Here is a 16,831-nt window from a genome sequence, read left to right on the forward strand (position 1 = left end):
TCGCGGCCCCACGGTTTAATTGAGTTGCCGGGGTACAGATAAGGCCGGGGCGGGCTGGGGGGGTTGTCAGGCGCTGAATCGGTGCTGCTCCCGCCGTGAATGGGATTGCAACACGCGTGTCTCCCAGTTGATTGGCGCAGGAAGGCGCTGCCCTGCCTCTCCAAACCCGCCGCTGCCTCCCGTTTAAATAAATTGGCTCGAAAGCCGGCGGCTGCCCACCCTGGCCCCCGCGGAGGCGGCGGTGGAGCCGGCCGGAGGCTGCGGCAGGCGGAGGGATGGTGCGCTGATGCTGGGCAGAGCCGCAGTCCCGCTGGAGGTGAGGGGATACCGGCGAGGGCACGGCAGCGGGACCGGGTCCTGCCGCCTTCCCTTCCCCTCGGCCGGGCGTGCGGGAGCGATGCTAAAAATCCCACCCCGGCAGCCCCCGAAACGGGAAGTGCTGCGTGGGATCTGTGCTGGGAGGCTGGTCCCTTCCGACTTTCAGGTGCATTAGGAGGTGGGGTAAAAGTAGCGTTTTGTTTCAGGTTTCTCTGTCGCCTTCCACCCCCCTTTCGCGTTTTATTGTTTCTTTTAAAGGTTTTGGATTAAGGTAGACTTGGCTGAACTTTGCTAACTTGAAAGGGTTCTTAATAGTGACCCGGAATACCTACAGGAATACGGAAAATGAGATCCAGATGTAGAATTGTATAAAATAAAATGGATTAAATTAAGATGTAGTTAAACAAGGTCTGACATCTCTAATTGTGGACTTTTGCTTTTGCCTCTGTGTACGTGTGGCTGTACTTGCTTAGCGTAGGAAAATAAACGCTCCGAACATCGCTGCCGTGGTGTTACATTTAACGGTGAACAAGTCTAAATATTGCCTGTAAAAATAAAGCCTTCAGAAATGCTTATTGATTAAAACATATTATGCTAAAGTATCTATCATGTAAATTAAATTCTAAAATGTAATGAACGCAGCCAAATGGCATTTTGATAGATTGTTCTATTCTGTTTTTAGTAAAAAATAGCTCACTTTTATAGTAATTTAATTTCTGTGCATACTGTAAAACCTGTTGTGGAGTATCACAGTACAAACCTTAATCTCGTTTTTGCAGACTAAATGTGACAGTCTGACTTGAACAGCTTGTAGCTTCTTTGAAGCATTCTGGTAACGCCAGCTTAGAGTTGTTTGAACAATATTCATTACCTGCTTTTGAGGACTGGTGATTATTTATCCCCGCTGCGGATTGAGGCTGCTCACCTGTTGGCAAGTTCACCAGGCAGGCTGTGAGCAACGCAGAGTTTGTTAACTTCGCACACAAAGTCCTGGCGTGACCAGGCAGGGAGAGAGTACCTCCCTCCCTATGCAGAATAGTTAATTTGTTTCAAATTAGCTTTTTATTTTTTTTTTACCCACCCATCTGCACGAAGATGTAGTGTAATATTTACTCCCACTAGCAGATGAAGCAATGTGCTATAAAAACTATCTTTCCCGGGGATGAAGTTCAGTCCTACAGAGCTGTCCATTCCTCCCTCCATCCCTGTCCCTCACTTGCACTGACGTATTTCGACCGTGGAGTAATAGAAAATAAAAATACTTCCGTGTACACTCCGTTCCAGYGCGAAAGCCTGGAGGATTTATGCTTTACACAATTCCACCTGAGCCCTGTGAACTCCAGCTCATGTAGCTCAGGGTGTGATGGCTTTGAAGCTCTCTGTGCATGAGAAAGTTGTGAGGAGCTGGGACTGGGCAGTCCCGGAGCGCTGGCAGCGAGCTGCTCCCAACTTCCTCTTCCACCTTCTGTTAGAAGGAGACGTTTARCTGTTGATGAGCTTCGACCTGCCTTGTAATATTAAGCAGCAGGTTTCTCCAGATTGTATCAATATTAATTAAAAACAGAGCCAGGAACACTTCAGGGTCTGTCTTTTTAAATTATTTATTTCCTTTCGCTAAATAACCCCTTGTTTATAGGGGGAAGATATTTCAAGTGTTGGAGACAGGATTAAATAATTCAGAACTTGGATTAAAGAACAAAAAGGTCTGTTCACAAATGGAATATGAGATGCAAAAATGGCAGCTTCCTACAGGTATCAAACGGGGCTCTTCGCTGGAGACCGTACCTGCGAGGCACGCAGCTGAACGTTAACCCTTTTCTGTAGTAAAGGTTGGCMTGATTCCTAAAGAAATTGTGGAATTGGCATGGCATCGCTGCCTCAGCTTTCCCCGTGGTTGAAGGTGGACCTGTGTTTGATAACTGATGGGGAGGGAATTGCASTGTGCRGAGAAAACAGACCYTGGCGAACAGCGAATGTTGTGGCAGTAAATGCAAAGGAAATCACTGGAGAAATGCTGCTGCCCCGGAGTTAGAGCAGTTGTGCGATTGGAATCGGCTCAGCAGCGTGAAGGTAACCTGCTGTTCCATGGCCCTGGCTTGTTTGTAGTTTTGGTGTTACCATCACCTTCACTCTAAAAACAACCTTTTGCTGGAGAGCAGGAAAAGGAGCATCGTGTTCCCATGGGCGCAGCATGCAGCTCTCCTTGACAGCTTGCTTAATATTTCTGAATCTGTGTGTATATCAGTATCAGGAGGCAGCTGGTCTCTCTGACCAGCAGGAGTAAGCCTAACTTGAGCCACAGCTCTGAGTTGGATCTCAGGACAAATGGAAGAAGTTAATATCCTTTGAAAACTCAACAAACTCACTAGTACTTATTTTGACAATAAACACAAGTCTCAAAATGTCTTTGTAGCTTTTTAGGACAGCTTCACATCGTGGTAAAAAGTACAGGTTCTTATTGCTTTTGAGCAGAGCGGCAGAGTTCATTAACATCAAGCTGGGGAGTGAAAATCTAAAGGCAAATCTTGCTCGTGTTTGTTTTTTAAAATCTCATCCTGGTATTGCATCATGTGTGATTAAAGTAAGGATGGAGTATTAGTTCTGTGCAAGCTGTGACTAATTGTTTAAGGTAAACCATTGATCTTACAAAATCTGTAACAAAATCTGTAAAAATTAAGTTGTAATGATTAGCTTTCAAATACTGAAGTACTTCTGTTACTGAATTAGAAACARGTGGAGTTGTTGGCATCTTTCAGTTGGGTCTGATGGTACCAGAGCACAAGCTGATTTTTGAAGGAGTTCACAGAAGTGGAATTAGCGATCAGGTCTGAATGTTTAATTTTGTGTGTCTGTGCAGGTCACTGTAGAATTGTCTCTGTCCTAAAAGCAGTCAGTACATTTCTGTTTGTAATGGTATTTAAATGTGCACGTGGAGAAGGGTCTCCAGCTGCTGTACCCACATTTCTGCTCTCCTCACTGCTCAGAGAGGTGTGGTGAAGGCAGCTGGGTATTCCTGCAGGAAGATGTGATYCAGAGAAGGGAGGGATGGCAGAGTCAGGGCACTGTTGCCAACRTACTCCGAGAGCAGTCGCTGCTTCCCTGCAGCAGGAGAGCTTTGGCAGCTTGTGCTGGTCAGGGTGATGTCCCTGAACATCCACTCCATGTGACATACCAGAAAAAAAGCCCTTGATGTACTTCTGGCTCAAGAATTTGTCTTTCATGGGATTCCTTGAGTCYTGTTCCTTGGAAAGAAGTTCCTAGGAGCTTTTCTATCCCTTAGTCCTGTTCCTGCAAAGAAATAGTGCCCATCAGAAAGGTGGCAGAGTCAGTACAGGTTTCGATCACTCTGCTCTAATGCCAAGTTTGTGGTTAATTGAATGATGTATTAAGAAGTGCAGTAGGGAGGTTTTGGGATATGGTAATAATTGGGAGTTTCCTGAAAAAAAAMCTGCATTGGTTGGCTGTGTCTAACAATACCAAATAAGTAATGGGCGAAACATTTGCTAGAGAAGAAATTACATGCAGTCTAAAATTCCAGTGAACAGTTATTCTTTATTTGCAGGCTGATTTGTAATGCAAAAAGTGAATGTAGAAAAATGCATAATCCAGAGTTTCAGTTTGATCACGTTTGAGGCTGAGAATAAAGGCAGTTTATTTATTGGGTAGTGAACAGACACACATGTGGATGATGAGTATTTTTTAASGCACCAAGCAGGCAGTGTGCACTGACTTGTAGTTTTTCTTTGTAAGCCAGGTGGTAACTTCCCATCTTGTATATCCAGGTTTTTCCTGCAAATGTGCTTGGTTCTTTCCCATATACTTTTGGGCAAGACCTTGAAAAAACAGTGTTTTCTGGATTGAAAATACAGTGACAATGGTCCTGCTTTACTGAAATGGGGGCAGAAAGATGTGAGGATGAAAGGGAGAAAACTGAAATGGGATTGTTTGCAGCAGAAGACAGGGAATGTTGAGCGAAGAGACAGGAGTGCTCACACATGGGGTTGTAGGTGTGGGATTGAACGTACCAGGGCAGGTGGGAGAAACTGAGACCTCACAGTCAGAAATAGTGTCCTTTAATTAGTGAACCTAAGATCARTCCTACTCATTTTGTGACATATGTTCTCAGCTTGTTTTTGTTGTCTTTGGTTTGACAAGGCAAATCAGTGATTTCTGCCTTTACTGGCAGTTATAATGAAGAAAATACAGGATATKGCACTGGTTGGATTGTGAAGAGYGTGGCACACAGACAGATTGTTGGAWGTGAAGTTTTTATWAAAGATTAAACAGTTTGGTGTAGGTTGTTGGATGTGACAAAGGTCTCCACTGCACTTGGATTTCCGGGAAAGTAGTGGGCAGCAAGGAATTTGCACCAGATCCACCACTGTACCCTGGTTGTGCCTCTGTTCTGCCTCTAGCAAGACACAGCACTTCTGCACTGTTACTTGGTCACTTCTGTTACTTAGCAGAGTTAAACATTTACCCTGAATAAAGGCAATTTTCGATATGAAGGTGCTAAACYCAGGAGACGCCCGACAGCTCCCTGTGTGTGTTACAGCAGGACAGGGTTTGAAGCTGGAGCCTGTCACACAAATGTCTGACAGCTTTTTGCCTCCCTGGCASTTCACTTGCCCCCTTGCCTTGCAATAATTAAATTCCTTTGCTGGCAGTTGGGGTAATAAGGAAGTTTCTGTGTGGACTGCCTTTCCCGGGGAGCAGCGAGGGCAGCTGGGGTGCTGCTCATCCTCCTCCTGCGGCTCTTGGACCAGAGTGATCTGCTCTGGGCAGACAGAGGTGAAGATTACTTGTTCTTTGAAAGGCTCAAAAGCAGGTTCACAGAAGTATTTCAAACTGCTGTGTTGAGATGCTTTAAATTCCTCCGTAGCTTCGTCTCTGCTCGTGAGCATTGTGAGGCGGGTGAGGATGTAGGCCATGGCTGTCTTGGAGGCTTTTCAGAGGAGTTCATACTTCAGAGCTGAGCACATCCTGTGTGGAAATGTACCTTAGTGAATGAGCAAGCCTGGAGATTGCCACGACAAGCTTTCTGTGAATGAGATGGGAATTTAGGCTAAAATATGGGTAAATGACTGCACAAATTCCCCAGGAACACAACCATTGCTCTTGTTGAATCTAGCGATCTCATATAGGTGAGCCTAGGTGTGCATTGCACACAAGGATTCAGCATTCARACCATGGACTGGCTCCTGCAAACATTTTRTCCCATCCCTAGAGGTGCAGAGGTRRGATGGTCCGGTGCTGCTGCCTTATGTGGGATTTCTTTTATGGGCTTGGAAGGGTGTGGGCAGCATCAGCACTGACACGTGCACTGCAAAGATCTTTCCTTGCTGAGAAATGTTGGCTCCTGTCTATGGCTCACKTGTGACAAGCTGAGGGCAGTAATGTCAGAGGGAAGTCAAAATAAAACAAGTGAAGTGRGGGAAGTGACGCTGTCTAAAGGAGTGGAGGGGATAGAGGGAAGTGGTGAAGAAAGGAAGGAGGTCAGGAGTGAGCATAAGCCTGGGACTTGGAAATGAAACTTCTTGCAGTACAGTTGGGAGAAGAGTTTATTTTAGCATTTCCATAAACACTGGGCACTGTGGTGGGTCTCCCAGCAAATGCCTGGCTGTAGTGTGGCCCCCAAATYCACCTCACCTGCACCTGCTGACCTTATGAAAGGGTCCCCCAGGGTTTGCCACCAGGCTGTCCTTGTGGAGACATCCTGGGAAAATTTGTACATGAGATACTGAGGTGATGTTGTGACTTCAGAGCTGAGAGAGTTTTAGTGTTCCTCTGTGATGAGCAGGGTTTGTGTTTCCTGGTAGCTTTCTAACCACCTGTGTGGTATTTTCAGGTATTGAAAATTGAGATGCATTCTCATTGTTCTTACTGAGAAAAAAGGAGGGGACAAAAATTCCAGGGAATTTCATAGYTTTTGACTTTTTTTTTTTCTATTTTTTTTTTTAATGAAGACTGAGACTAGATGTATCTCAGATGGCAAAAGCTTTTATGTTTTGTGTGGAAATGYCCTGGCTTATTCCCGTAGAAACAAAACTGCAAAGCCAAAAGGGAGTGCAGCATGATGAAATGCAGTGGAAGTTTGAAGGGTTAAGTCTTGCTCCTTCTGGTATCTCAGCTAGGTATTTGAGGTTTCATGGTGTTGCTGATCCAGCATTTTAAAGAAAACAGAAGATTYCTCTTAACAAAGGTGAGCTGAAGCTGGTATGTACAGCCCATCAGAAATCTCCACACTGTGAACACCCACTGAGTAGGGCTGGTGCTGACACCCAGAGCCTTGATCTGGTTCAGATTCAGTGAGTACAGTCAGGAGGTGGCAGGGGCTCTGAAATGAGTTGGGAATTGCAGTCTCACTATCAGGAGCTGCCCCATCCCATTCCTGACTCCAGCCCCTGAACATGTCCCCTGCCTCCCCTGGTTTGCTTCTCCATCTGGGAAATGCTGATAATGCTCTCAGCTCCTCTGTGAGATACAAAATTGTGAGTTAGCAGTTACTGCTGGGTTTTGCTGCTGCTTAATTCTGTCTTGTGGATAAATAAGACTCRGGGGTTACATTTTCTGCACCTTTGTTCTCAATATTTTAAATGGCTCAATCAAAGAGTGTGCTGGTGCTGATTTGTAGGTGCTTTTCAGGTTGCTGCTGAAAACAATTTCTGTMGAAATGAATGTGAAAAAAGAACCGAGTTGTTGGTTGTCATAAAAGAATATTGAGAAAGGTTGGTAGTAAATCACTGGAAAAAAATGTTTCTTGCAGTTGGTTATAAAGTTATAATCTAGAGTTACTCAAACATAGACACGCTCTTATTTTAAAACAACCTCCCTGTTGTTTGGTGTAATGTACAATCTATCAAGTTTCCCTTCAGATTTCTCTGGGTATTGAAGGCTGCTTAAAATTTACATTATAGGCAGCCAGCGATATGAATGTTGAATTAAATATTCAGCAGTTTGTGGTTGCATCATTTCAAACTGCAGCCCGAGGATTGAAACAGCTCCCTGTTTCAGCAGGACAGGCCAGCCTCTGCCAGCTCAGGGCGAGGAGGATCTTCCATCCCAAGCCATGCTCTGATGGTTTTAAAGACAGTAATTGTGAGACTTTGAGCCCCCTGGATGGCCAGAGGAGGGAGAGAGGTCCAGAGCAGTTCTTACATKAGGTCTTAGACCTGTACTTGAAGGCTGAAATTCGTTATTCACCAAAATATACGATGGGGGTAGCTTGATACCTTTTCTTACCTCAGTTTTTCCCTTTTATCCAAATGACCCAGGTTTGGTAGTGATTCAGCAGCCTGCTCAGGTTGTCAGTGGGTTGGAGGTTGTGCTTTGGATGTGCTGCTCGTGCCACCAGGGATCTCCATGTCCTGCCCAAGTCCTGCACTGTGCTGGGGCTGTGGGGCCGCGTTCCYGGTGCCAGGGGCTTGGCAAAGGTGGATAAACTTTATCCCTCTTCAGCACAACATCCCGTGAGCGTTCCTGCATTTTAACACTGCAGTTAGAGTCTTCTGGCTGAGCTGGGGTGGAAGCAGCTGCCGTTTCTAGCCCAGCCCAGGGTTAAGTTGTGAGCAGAGATGAATCTCTCTATCCTAGTCCAGTGGCATCTCGTCTTTGCCTTTATCTCATGTTTCTAATCAACTCCATTCTTTTTCTTGTTATTTCATTGATGTGACACACAAACGTTGTCACAGTAGCTCAATAAAATTTATAYTTGTGTCTTGTCTGTAATTATTTTTCATTTTATTTTTATTGGGTGTTTACACGTTTTATTGTATGTTCACGTCAAAGTAAATTTGTATCATGTTGTCACTTAAAGATGTTTGCTTCATTTTCATCCATAAATAAAATGTACCCTTTGTCTAGGATCTGAAACATGAGAATGTTAAATATCTTTTTCTGTTGCAGCTTTGTGTGTGTTAATATTGATAGAACTCAGCTTTGGTTTGGTATGTCTGGTATGAGCATAGTTGCTCTTCTGATATTAATTATGGGGATGGGATAATATTAAACATTTAAAAACAAGGAGCCAGTCGTCTTGCAATTGATTTTCTGTGGAGAGACTTCTTTGCTGAGTTGTTTACACAATTGTAACCTTAGTTTCTTTTAGGTGAGTGTGAGAAGTGCTTCATGGATTTAAAAAATACGGTTATGAGCGCCGTGGTTTGTCCTCCCTCCCCTCCTTCCAGCTCTGCCCTGCCTTTTTCAGGAGCTCTAGTTTTCTTTTGCTTATAGGTTTCTGCACATTTTCTTTGGTATGGAGTCTTGCTGTTGAAATTCTTGGGATGTTGGAAAAGGGCAGCTTGCTAAGATTGTGTCCTCAGCTCATCTCTCYACTTCACAACCCCCTGCCTGTTTTCTTAAGCAAATGTACTTTATACTCCTAATCACCACTTGAAAGTCAAAATRTCTTTTTTTCATCCCTTCCCAAACTGAGTGGGTACTTGTGGCTGTTGTAGRGGTGGGCTCAGGGGGTGCTGTGCTCTTGCTTCCCAGGATGAGGCAGACAGTGAGGAGGGAAGAATTCTATAAAAATTAATTTTGTACTGCATATGAATTTCATATTTGTACTTTCCTGGTGAAGAAAAACCTATTTTTGCTGTGAGTCCTGATCCTGCGAGACTGGGTGCCATCAGTTACTGTTACTGACAGTCTTTAACCCCTGCAGGACTGGGGATTAATTCTCTGGTTTAGGTCAGGATTTGAATCAAACTAAATTGCCTTACTGCCRTGCTCAATTTTATCTCCAAAACAGGGTTTGCTGTTTCCATTCTTGTGAGGAGGAGGTGGTTGGTTTCAGGCTTTTTTTAAAGTGCAGGMAGAGCTTTGGTCAGTCCCACAGTTGGAAAGTTTTATTGTGAAAGCTGAGTTTTTCTGTACAACTTGTGATACACATTTTTCTCTTTGTGAGGCCTCTGCTGTGCTCCAGGCCATCAGCTGGTGAGACCAGAACTGTGTGGGATTTTTTTCTTGGAGTGATGTGTTAAATACAGCACGAATGATTAAAACATCACACACACTGTGCTGCGATCAGCTTGGTTTAGATGATAAATTAAAATCTGTTAGCATCTGAGATGTTCTGGCATATCCTGAGAATAGTTAGTTCTTTAATATGCCAAGCTAAGTAAAACTTGATTAGTGTCACTATCTGGGATTTTCTGTCCTGTAAATAGAACTTGAAGTCTAAAATTGGAACTGTGAAAACCTACTTTAACTGGGATTAGAAGAAGAATTTAGTAGTTGAGATCGATTTCAGGATCTTCGAAAKTGGCCACTGTGCCCCCAAGCTGTTGCATGTGCCATCTTTTTAAACATTAACTTCACTGCAAGGGCTAAAAAGTTCATTTGGAATGGCAGCACGCTCTGCCTGGCCATCCAGCACAGGGTGYCAGCGTTGGAGAAGGTGCTCTCCATGTGCCAGAGGTGTTTGTGTCTCCAGCCTCCCAGGTTTGCACTCCCGATACCCAGCAGGATCCTCGCTGGTGAAGGTGATGGCAGGCGGGAGCTGGGGATTAAAAGCTTTCCAATGGAGCACACGAGGTGATGTGGGAGGTGCTGATACCAAGGGGTGCTGGCTCTGTGTGTGTTAGTTCTCTCATTTTCTGGGTGCACTTTGGTTTGGTGAGTGGGTGGGAATGGCTGGTGCTGCCGGACTGGGCATCCAGGGCTCTCCTTGCTCCCAGGGATGGCATGGCGAGCTGCACTCACACTCCACAGTGTTTTGTGCCCTATTTATTTGCTGTAATCATTTTACCAACCAGCTGTGCAGTTAATTTCAGTGATAAGAAATATTCATTCCATATCTAGTTGCCTTTTTTTTTATTTTTTACAGTTGTTGGTTGGCAGCAGCCCCTTTGTACGGTGTCTTGATTGTCAGCTCTTCATTATAARTTTACTTTCTAAATGCTGACTTAAGGCCTGACACTTTGTTTGTTTAACTGTCAGTTACACTACTTGGGAGACCTAATAAAAGCCTCTCAGATCTTCCTATTGAATTAGGCCACCCTTTAGCACCCCAGTGACTGAAGTAAAACAACTGCAAGAGTCTCTTTCTGTGTCTATCCCATTTTTGCTGGAACCCTGCTTCGGGTGTCTTCTGATCCTGTCCTCACTGTGACAGTCATTCTCTGGTAAAAGGTCACTGTAGTGTTTTAATTGGATTTTTCAGCTGCGAGGAATATAAAAATATAAGTTTATTAATAGAGTGGCTTTGATCTTGAAGGATTCCAAAACATTTGCTGCATTGCACGTACAGGAATGGTTTAGTTTTACTGCTCGTTTAGGGATAATCAATTTTGTCGTGGAGCATGGAAAGCTTGATGTTCTTCCTGGGAGGTCGGGGGGAAGCAGGGGAAAATCTGGGAAGGCAGAATGTTCTTCCCCAACTGGAATTTCCCCAGGATACAGGATGGAACTGTGATGCTGTCAAGAGATGCCAAAGGATCTTTCTTAAGTTGTTTTGGTTTTGTTTTTCATCTGAAATCTTTGAAAAAGGTCACAGGCAAGAGACAATTAGAGAAACACTTAACTGACCTTGTTAGTGTATTTTTGTGGAATTATTGTGCTTCAGAGCTATTGCTGYGTTACCCAGATGGTTATTGCTGGTTTCCATCTGTTCGTTAAGGAAAAGTAAAGGGAGAAAACGGCAGCTTTTGCTGGGTTTTTCACCAGAACTTTGAGGTTTTATTTCTTCTTTGACCACGTCAGGTGAACAGGTTGGGTGCAGCGCCTGCGGTTTTAAGGCGAAGAGATCAAAGTGGGAGCTTGTCTGCTCAATGTGGGTCACACCAGCAGCTTCCTGTGTTCAGGGCACCCTTTTCTTTGAAACCTCAGGTATGGAGGGTGCTATCACCCTGGCAAGGGGCCAGGTCGAGGGAAGGACTCTGACCAAGGCTGACATTGTGGAATCCATGGAAGCGTTCGTGGCCAGGAGGATCCTCAGCTCCTACTGCTGCTCGTTGCCAGTTGAGCCTCAGTGCTCCCTGTGGGACTCCATGGAGCCCCAGTGGAGATTGCCCTGGTTTTACTGAAAGCTGCTGCCTTAAAGGTTAAAAACTTCAAAATCTTCCAAGGCTTGCAGGTGTGAGAGCTTCTTGCTGGCACCGATGTAGGCGAGCTGACCCCAGTTTTAGCGTTCTTGTGCTTGGGGTGATCCTCCATGTCTCAGTTCCTGCAGGAGGGTGGGAGAAAGAGCCCCAGAGATGTGAGAGCATGATCTGGATTTTCACACGATGATGAACAAAGCAAAGTGAAAAACTTTAAAGTCCCATCACCCTGCTCAGAGTGGCACTCAGAGCTTTTCTTCACCTGACCACTTTCTTTGAGCTGGTGGATGAATTGTTCTCACAGAGCTGSTTTCAGGCAGCAGAAATTCCAATTGGGATGGGAAAAGGACCCTGTCTGGAGGGAGAGCTKTTTGCAGGGGTCCTGAGCAGGGCACGCAACAGTGGTTTTATTTCCCTGACTCCTTTGCCAGTTGCTCAACCAGATGTCCCCAGTAGTTTTGTGCTGTAAGATGTTAAGTAATTAGATCATTCAGATTCTAGTTAAACATAATTAAAGCCCTGTGTAAACTGAGTGAAGCTGACAGGTTTTATAGGTTGGTCATAGCAAAAATATCAGATGATATAGCTCAGCATTAATACAAAAAGATTTAAGCCTCCCTGCCCTCAAATAAAGAGGTGTTTAGTCTCCAAATTTAATCCKTAATTAGAACTACAGTTTATGGAACTTACTAAAAATGCTTTCAGGATCTTTGAAGCCTCACTTAGAAGTGCTTCCATGTAGTGTTTGCCAGTTAAAGTTTCTTCTGTGTCCCTGAATTTGAAATAGAGAACTTACTTAGCAGCTGTTATGTCAAGTTAAACAGAAAGATGACAGAATTTTGTAATTTAAGTTAGTGGGTCAGTCAGTTGCAGTGGTGCTTGTTGACTTGAGAAGGGTTGGAACAAATAGCACCATCCCCGGCTGCCTTTCCCAGCGTGGAGCTGATTTGCCTTTTGGGATGATCTGGGTGTAGCACAGCCTGTGTGAGGTGCCCTGGTTTCCAGGCTGGGTTCACGAGCATCACATTCCTTTGGTTGTTGTTAAATAGCAGAACTGGAGAGAATCACCGTGAAATGCCACCGTGGCTGCAGGTATTGCAGAGTGAAAGAGCAAATGTGAGCATAGGACTGAAACACGAGTTCCATGTTCCAGCCTTTGATTATTGTTGTTTTATTGCAACACTTTGAAGCTAATCTTGATTATTTCTCTCCCTCGTTTTACAGATATGACACATTATTTTGTTGTTTGTTTGCTGGCAGGCGAAACATATTTTCTGAAGGAAAGTGTTAACAGATCCGCTGATAAAATGTCTGTCTTCTAAAAACTGTCTGAAGACAAATTGAGTATTTGTCTACATGTGCTGTTCACACTGTTGTACCAAACAAATTAACAAGATGATTCTTGTCTTTTCTAGGATGTAAACTTTCTTTTCCAGTGTTGTAGGAGCCCAAAGTTGTGAACTAGACCCAGRGCGATCCTTGTTCTGCCTAGTGCTCTGAAAGCCGATTGTTGATTTACTATAGCTAATAAAGAAAATTTACGTACAGAACATCCACAGGAAAGTTACGTTGGAAAATTCACATTTGAGTAGTGAAGGGGATTTAGCTTAGTTTAAAAAAAAGAAAAATCAGAAGGAAGAAAGCTGAAGTTATTTCTTGGCAATCCTAAATGATGAAGTTGTCTTGCTGGGTACTGAAAACAGCTCCTTTGCATGCACTGCAGAGTTATTTCATGCAATAACTTCCCACGTCCCCTGCAGCCTCTCCCCAGCACGCTCAGTTATGTCACTGGTGTGATGCTCCGAGCCTYGCTGTCCTGGCTGGAATCTCGAGCCTGTTTCCAAGCTTGTATTTCTCACTTGGCAGCACACGCTGCGGCTGGTGGGCAATCTGCCGGATCCCTTTTTTGTCAAACATCGGAGTTGGTGTCTGACACTGAATCTGGGAAGAAGAGCGGGGAGAGTGAAATGTACAGCGAAACTGGAGAGATCTGCTGGGTGTCTCTGTGCATTTTGCTGTAGTTATTGCTTATGATTGATTCCCACTTCTTGTGGTGAGAGAATGACAGGGATTCTGCTCTTTCCTTTCATACCTGAAGTGATTTGCATGACCTGGTGAGAGGCAAATTTTCAGCTGCTCTTTTTTATCAAGTGCTTATCTGCTTACAGGTGAAAAACTCAGTTTCAGGAAAATCCCCTGAAGTTTTACAGASACAAAAGAGTTCTGTCAAGGTGTGTGTACATGTGTGTGTGTTTGTGTAAACACACAAGCTCACACAAGCACAATCTCCTTTCTGGATCAGCTCCCACCATGCAAAATACAAACCTGAAAGGGCTATAATTGATTATGTGCAATAGGAGACAAACAACCAAGATTTTGGGAGAGGGCAGGGTGTGGTCCAGATCTGGCAAAACATGTAAGAACTGAGCATTATTTTTTCAAAGGTAGGGAAACTTTAAAACATTGGTCCAAGAGTTAAGACTGGTTGGGAGAGGAAAAGAGTACAGTAAACTGAGATGTCGTCTTTGTAGGGGGAGGTGTCGGGGGAGGAATTGGGAAGAAAGAACACGCAAGTTTAGGTTAGTACATGTTCATGTTCTTCTGGTTTTTTAACTTCATTTGCTTCCCTGGCAGATGTCCCATGGCTTTGAGGCCTTTGTCTGTGTGAGAGAGAACATGAAGGAGGGCTTGGCAGGACGCTTGGGGTTGTGTGGAATAGCTGGTAGTCATATTTATAGTTGGTGTTGTCTCTTGGCTTGTGCAACTTTGATAACCGGCAATTGTTCTGTAAAGTTACGTGTCGTGTTGGCAAGGCAGCTCTCCCCAAGTTCCCTCCAATTCTGCACTGTAGATACAGCTCAGGTAGAAGTTTTTGTGAGGCCTGAATAGGACTTGGCATGTCTCTGACTTGGCTTTTTGTAGACACCCCCCATTAGACTGTCTTTTCAAACTTCTTCATGCAGCGTAAGACATTCCATGCAACCCTGCTTAAYTGAGTTGAAAAGAAACAACACTTTAAAAGAGATCTAGCAGTCTGATTTTTCTGAGCTTTGTATCTTTCATATGTATCTGTGCATGTATATATATATATATTTGTAGGCTGCATCTTCCTTTGAAGGCAYTTTTGTAATGATTGCTGTACCTCAGTGGTTTATATTGTATTCCTTTGCTGAAATTCACAGCGGAGTTGTTCCTGCAGCCTCTGCGTTCTGCAGGGGAAGAGGAACAATATTTGTCTGCTGTGCTGGTTTGAACCTTCTGGTCGCCTTTTACTTTCTCTGTTTGTGGCTCTAAATAGATTTATAACTCTGCAGCTTTATGTCTTTAAAACACCTGCTATAATTGCCTAGAAATATCCTCCATGTCAGCCTTTATTGCTTACTGTGATTACRCTTCTGGTAACCAGGCTTTTTGGCAGACTCATAAAATAAGTTTCTCATAATAGGATTCCGAATGGAGTTAAACAGTATGCATAGTTCAAAGTGCAAATACGTTTTATTGGGGATAGGATATTATTCTGCTGTTCYTTGATACCTTTAATTTGAGCCTTCAGAAGGTGCTCTACACTGAGTGTATGCATAAAGTTGAAAAAAATCATATGCAACCCATTTTATTGATGGAAGTGTGTGTGGGCCTTTGTAAGGCAGGTCTAGAGGTAAGAAAAGCGTGAAGGCAAGTCCTTGAACTTGTGTACACTGCTTTTTTATCAATCAGCAGAGTTTGTACATAAACTGTACACAAGGTTGAAAAAATGCTGCTTAATTTTGCTGATTTAACACCTAAGTGCTGTGTGAACGTTGGAAAAAAAAAAACAAAAAATCTGTCATTAGAGGTTTGTACCTTCAGCTTAGGGCTGGTGTTGTGCTTCCCAGCAAAGCGAGGGTCCTGTGAGGCTGTTGGAGGGGTGATGGCTGAGCTTTCAGGATGTGGCAATGTGTTATGTTTGATAATTCTCCACACAGAAACTTATCCCAGAATTACATGTTCTTACATCTAAGGTACAGAGGGAGGAGAATCCTCAGCTGAACTTCGTGTTGTGCTCCCTTGATCTTGATGTCTCCCCTGGCATCCTTCAGGTGGACATCAGAGGGTTGGGAAATCCTAGTTTAACATTGCAAATCAGCCTAATATATTAGTTCTTGTAAACTGTTTCTGRAGATTGCAGGATTGAGGAGGTGTTATTTATCATCACTTTTAGCTAAAGAGTTCCACCCATGCAAAATTCTTAGCGCTAAGAGAATTACACTCTTTGGTAGGCGGGTTGTTCTCAAAATCTCARGCAGAGGAAAAGGTGGTGAATAGTTATTTTTGGGCTCTTTTAAAATATGAAAATAAAATTATTGGGGTTAGCCAATGTTCTTTACACCAGCAACTTTATCCTCAAGGCTATTTTGGCATTTTTGCCTTTGAAATTTAGGCTAGACTTCAAAGGATCGGTGAAATTTCCTGGGGCAGGTGGGGTTCTGTAGAATGGTGGACTGGGGTTGGAGAAGATGAAGTAAATGAGTTTGGGTCACTTGTTGCTGCTGGTGTGTCTCCAGTGAAGGAAGCTACCCTGGAGCAGGAGACCTTCCAGGGATGTGCTGCTGAGGGTTCAGTTTGTGGCACAGTTGCCTCTCACTGACTCCTGTGGGRTTTTGGTGTCCTTGAATATGGCTGTGAACCCCTGCAGTCGCTGATGTGGGGCACGAGCTTGGTGACACCTCGTGCAGCTGCTCGGTGCTGGTGTCCAGAACCTGCTCAGGTGGTTTGAGCCATTTCCCTATGGGACAGGGACAGACAGAAGCTGAATTTCCTTTTTAGGCGTAGAGTTTATCGTACAGCATAAAATCAAACACTGTGGGATGGCAAAGAGTGTTTTTTAAACTAGTTGGCTTGTTGTAGCTGTGATAATCTGTGTTGATCAACCCTTTTGGTGTTTGCTACAAAATTTATTCTAAAAGGCATGGTAGCTCGTTCTCGTTGGTGGCGATCCAAATCGTCTCTGCTGCCAATCTTGGCACTGATGCCAGTGGTTTGCTTTAGCTGTTCTAAGAATATAATACAGATGGTTTGATACTCAGCACGGATATATACAGATGGCTTGGAACTTTCGGATYGCTTTCTTTCATTCCATTGTTTCTTCTCGGTATATCGAGTATCTCTGGATATATATGTGTGTGTGAGATTATATATACATGTGATATATCTATATATATGTATATAATTGCTATTCTGAAAACAGTCTGATCTGTTTGTGCAGCCTGTGCCTGTCGTTGCTGTAAGAATTTGGCTGTTATTTTGTGTGAGTTCCACATTCTGCATGTCAGTACAGGTGTGYTTATTTATAACGCATAAAAATACTTCTGTCAAGTTATCTGACCACCACACCTGTACATTATCCAGTGACATGGGATGTAGACAGCACATCCCGAAGAGAGAACCTGTAGATCTACAAATCCATAGTTTGTGGTCAGCAGCACTGGCTTGTT

The 16,831-nt window shown here is 43.9% G+C and overlaps 1 protein-coding gene across 7 annotated transcripts in view; it reads left to right on the forward strand.

Moving 5' to 3' along the window:
* Positions 1-374: 374 nt before the first annotated feature.
* The window catches only part of CUX1 (cut like homeobox 1), a 269,606-nt gene continuing 253,149 nt past the window's right edge, over positions 375-16,831 (forward strand). For 2 of the 7 annotated variants that reach the window (XM_057373313.1, XM_057373315.1), the window contains exon 1: positions 375-484. In XM_057373313.1, coding sequence (XP_057229296.1) covers positions 398-484 — 87 coding nt within the window. In that variant the 5' untranslated portion in view covers positions 375-397. The remainder of the gene's footprint in view (positions 485-16,831) is intronic. The other 5 variants (XM_057373314.1, XM_057373319.1, XM_057373317.1 and 2 more) reach the window with 3 other exon arrangements.

Source organism: Malurus melanocephalus, unplaced genomic scaffold, assembly GCF_030028575.1.
Source record: "Malurus melanocephalus ecotype Western Australia unplaced genomic scaffold, MMel_1.1 scaffold_193, whole genome shotgun sequence".
Classification (NCBI taxonomy): domain Eukaryota; kingdom Metazoa; phylum Chordata; class Aves; order Passeriformes; family Maluridae; genus Malurus; species Malurus melanocephalus.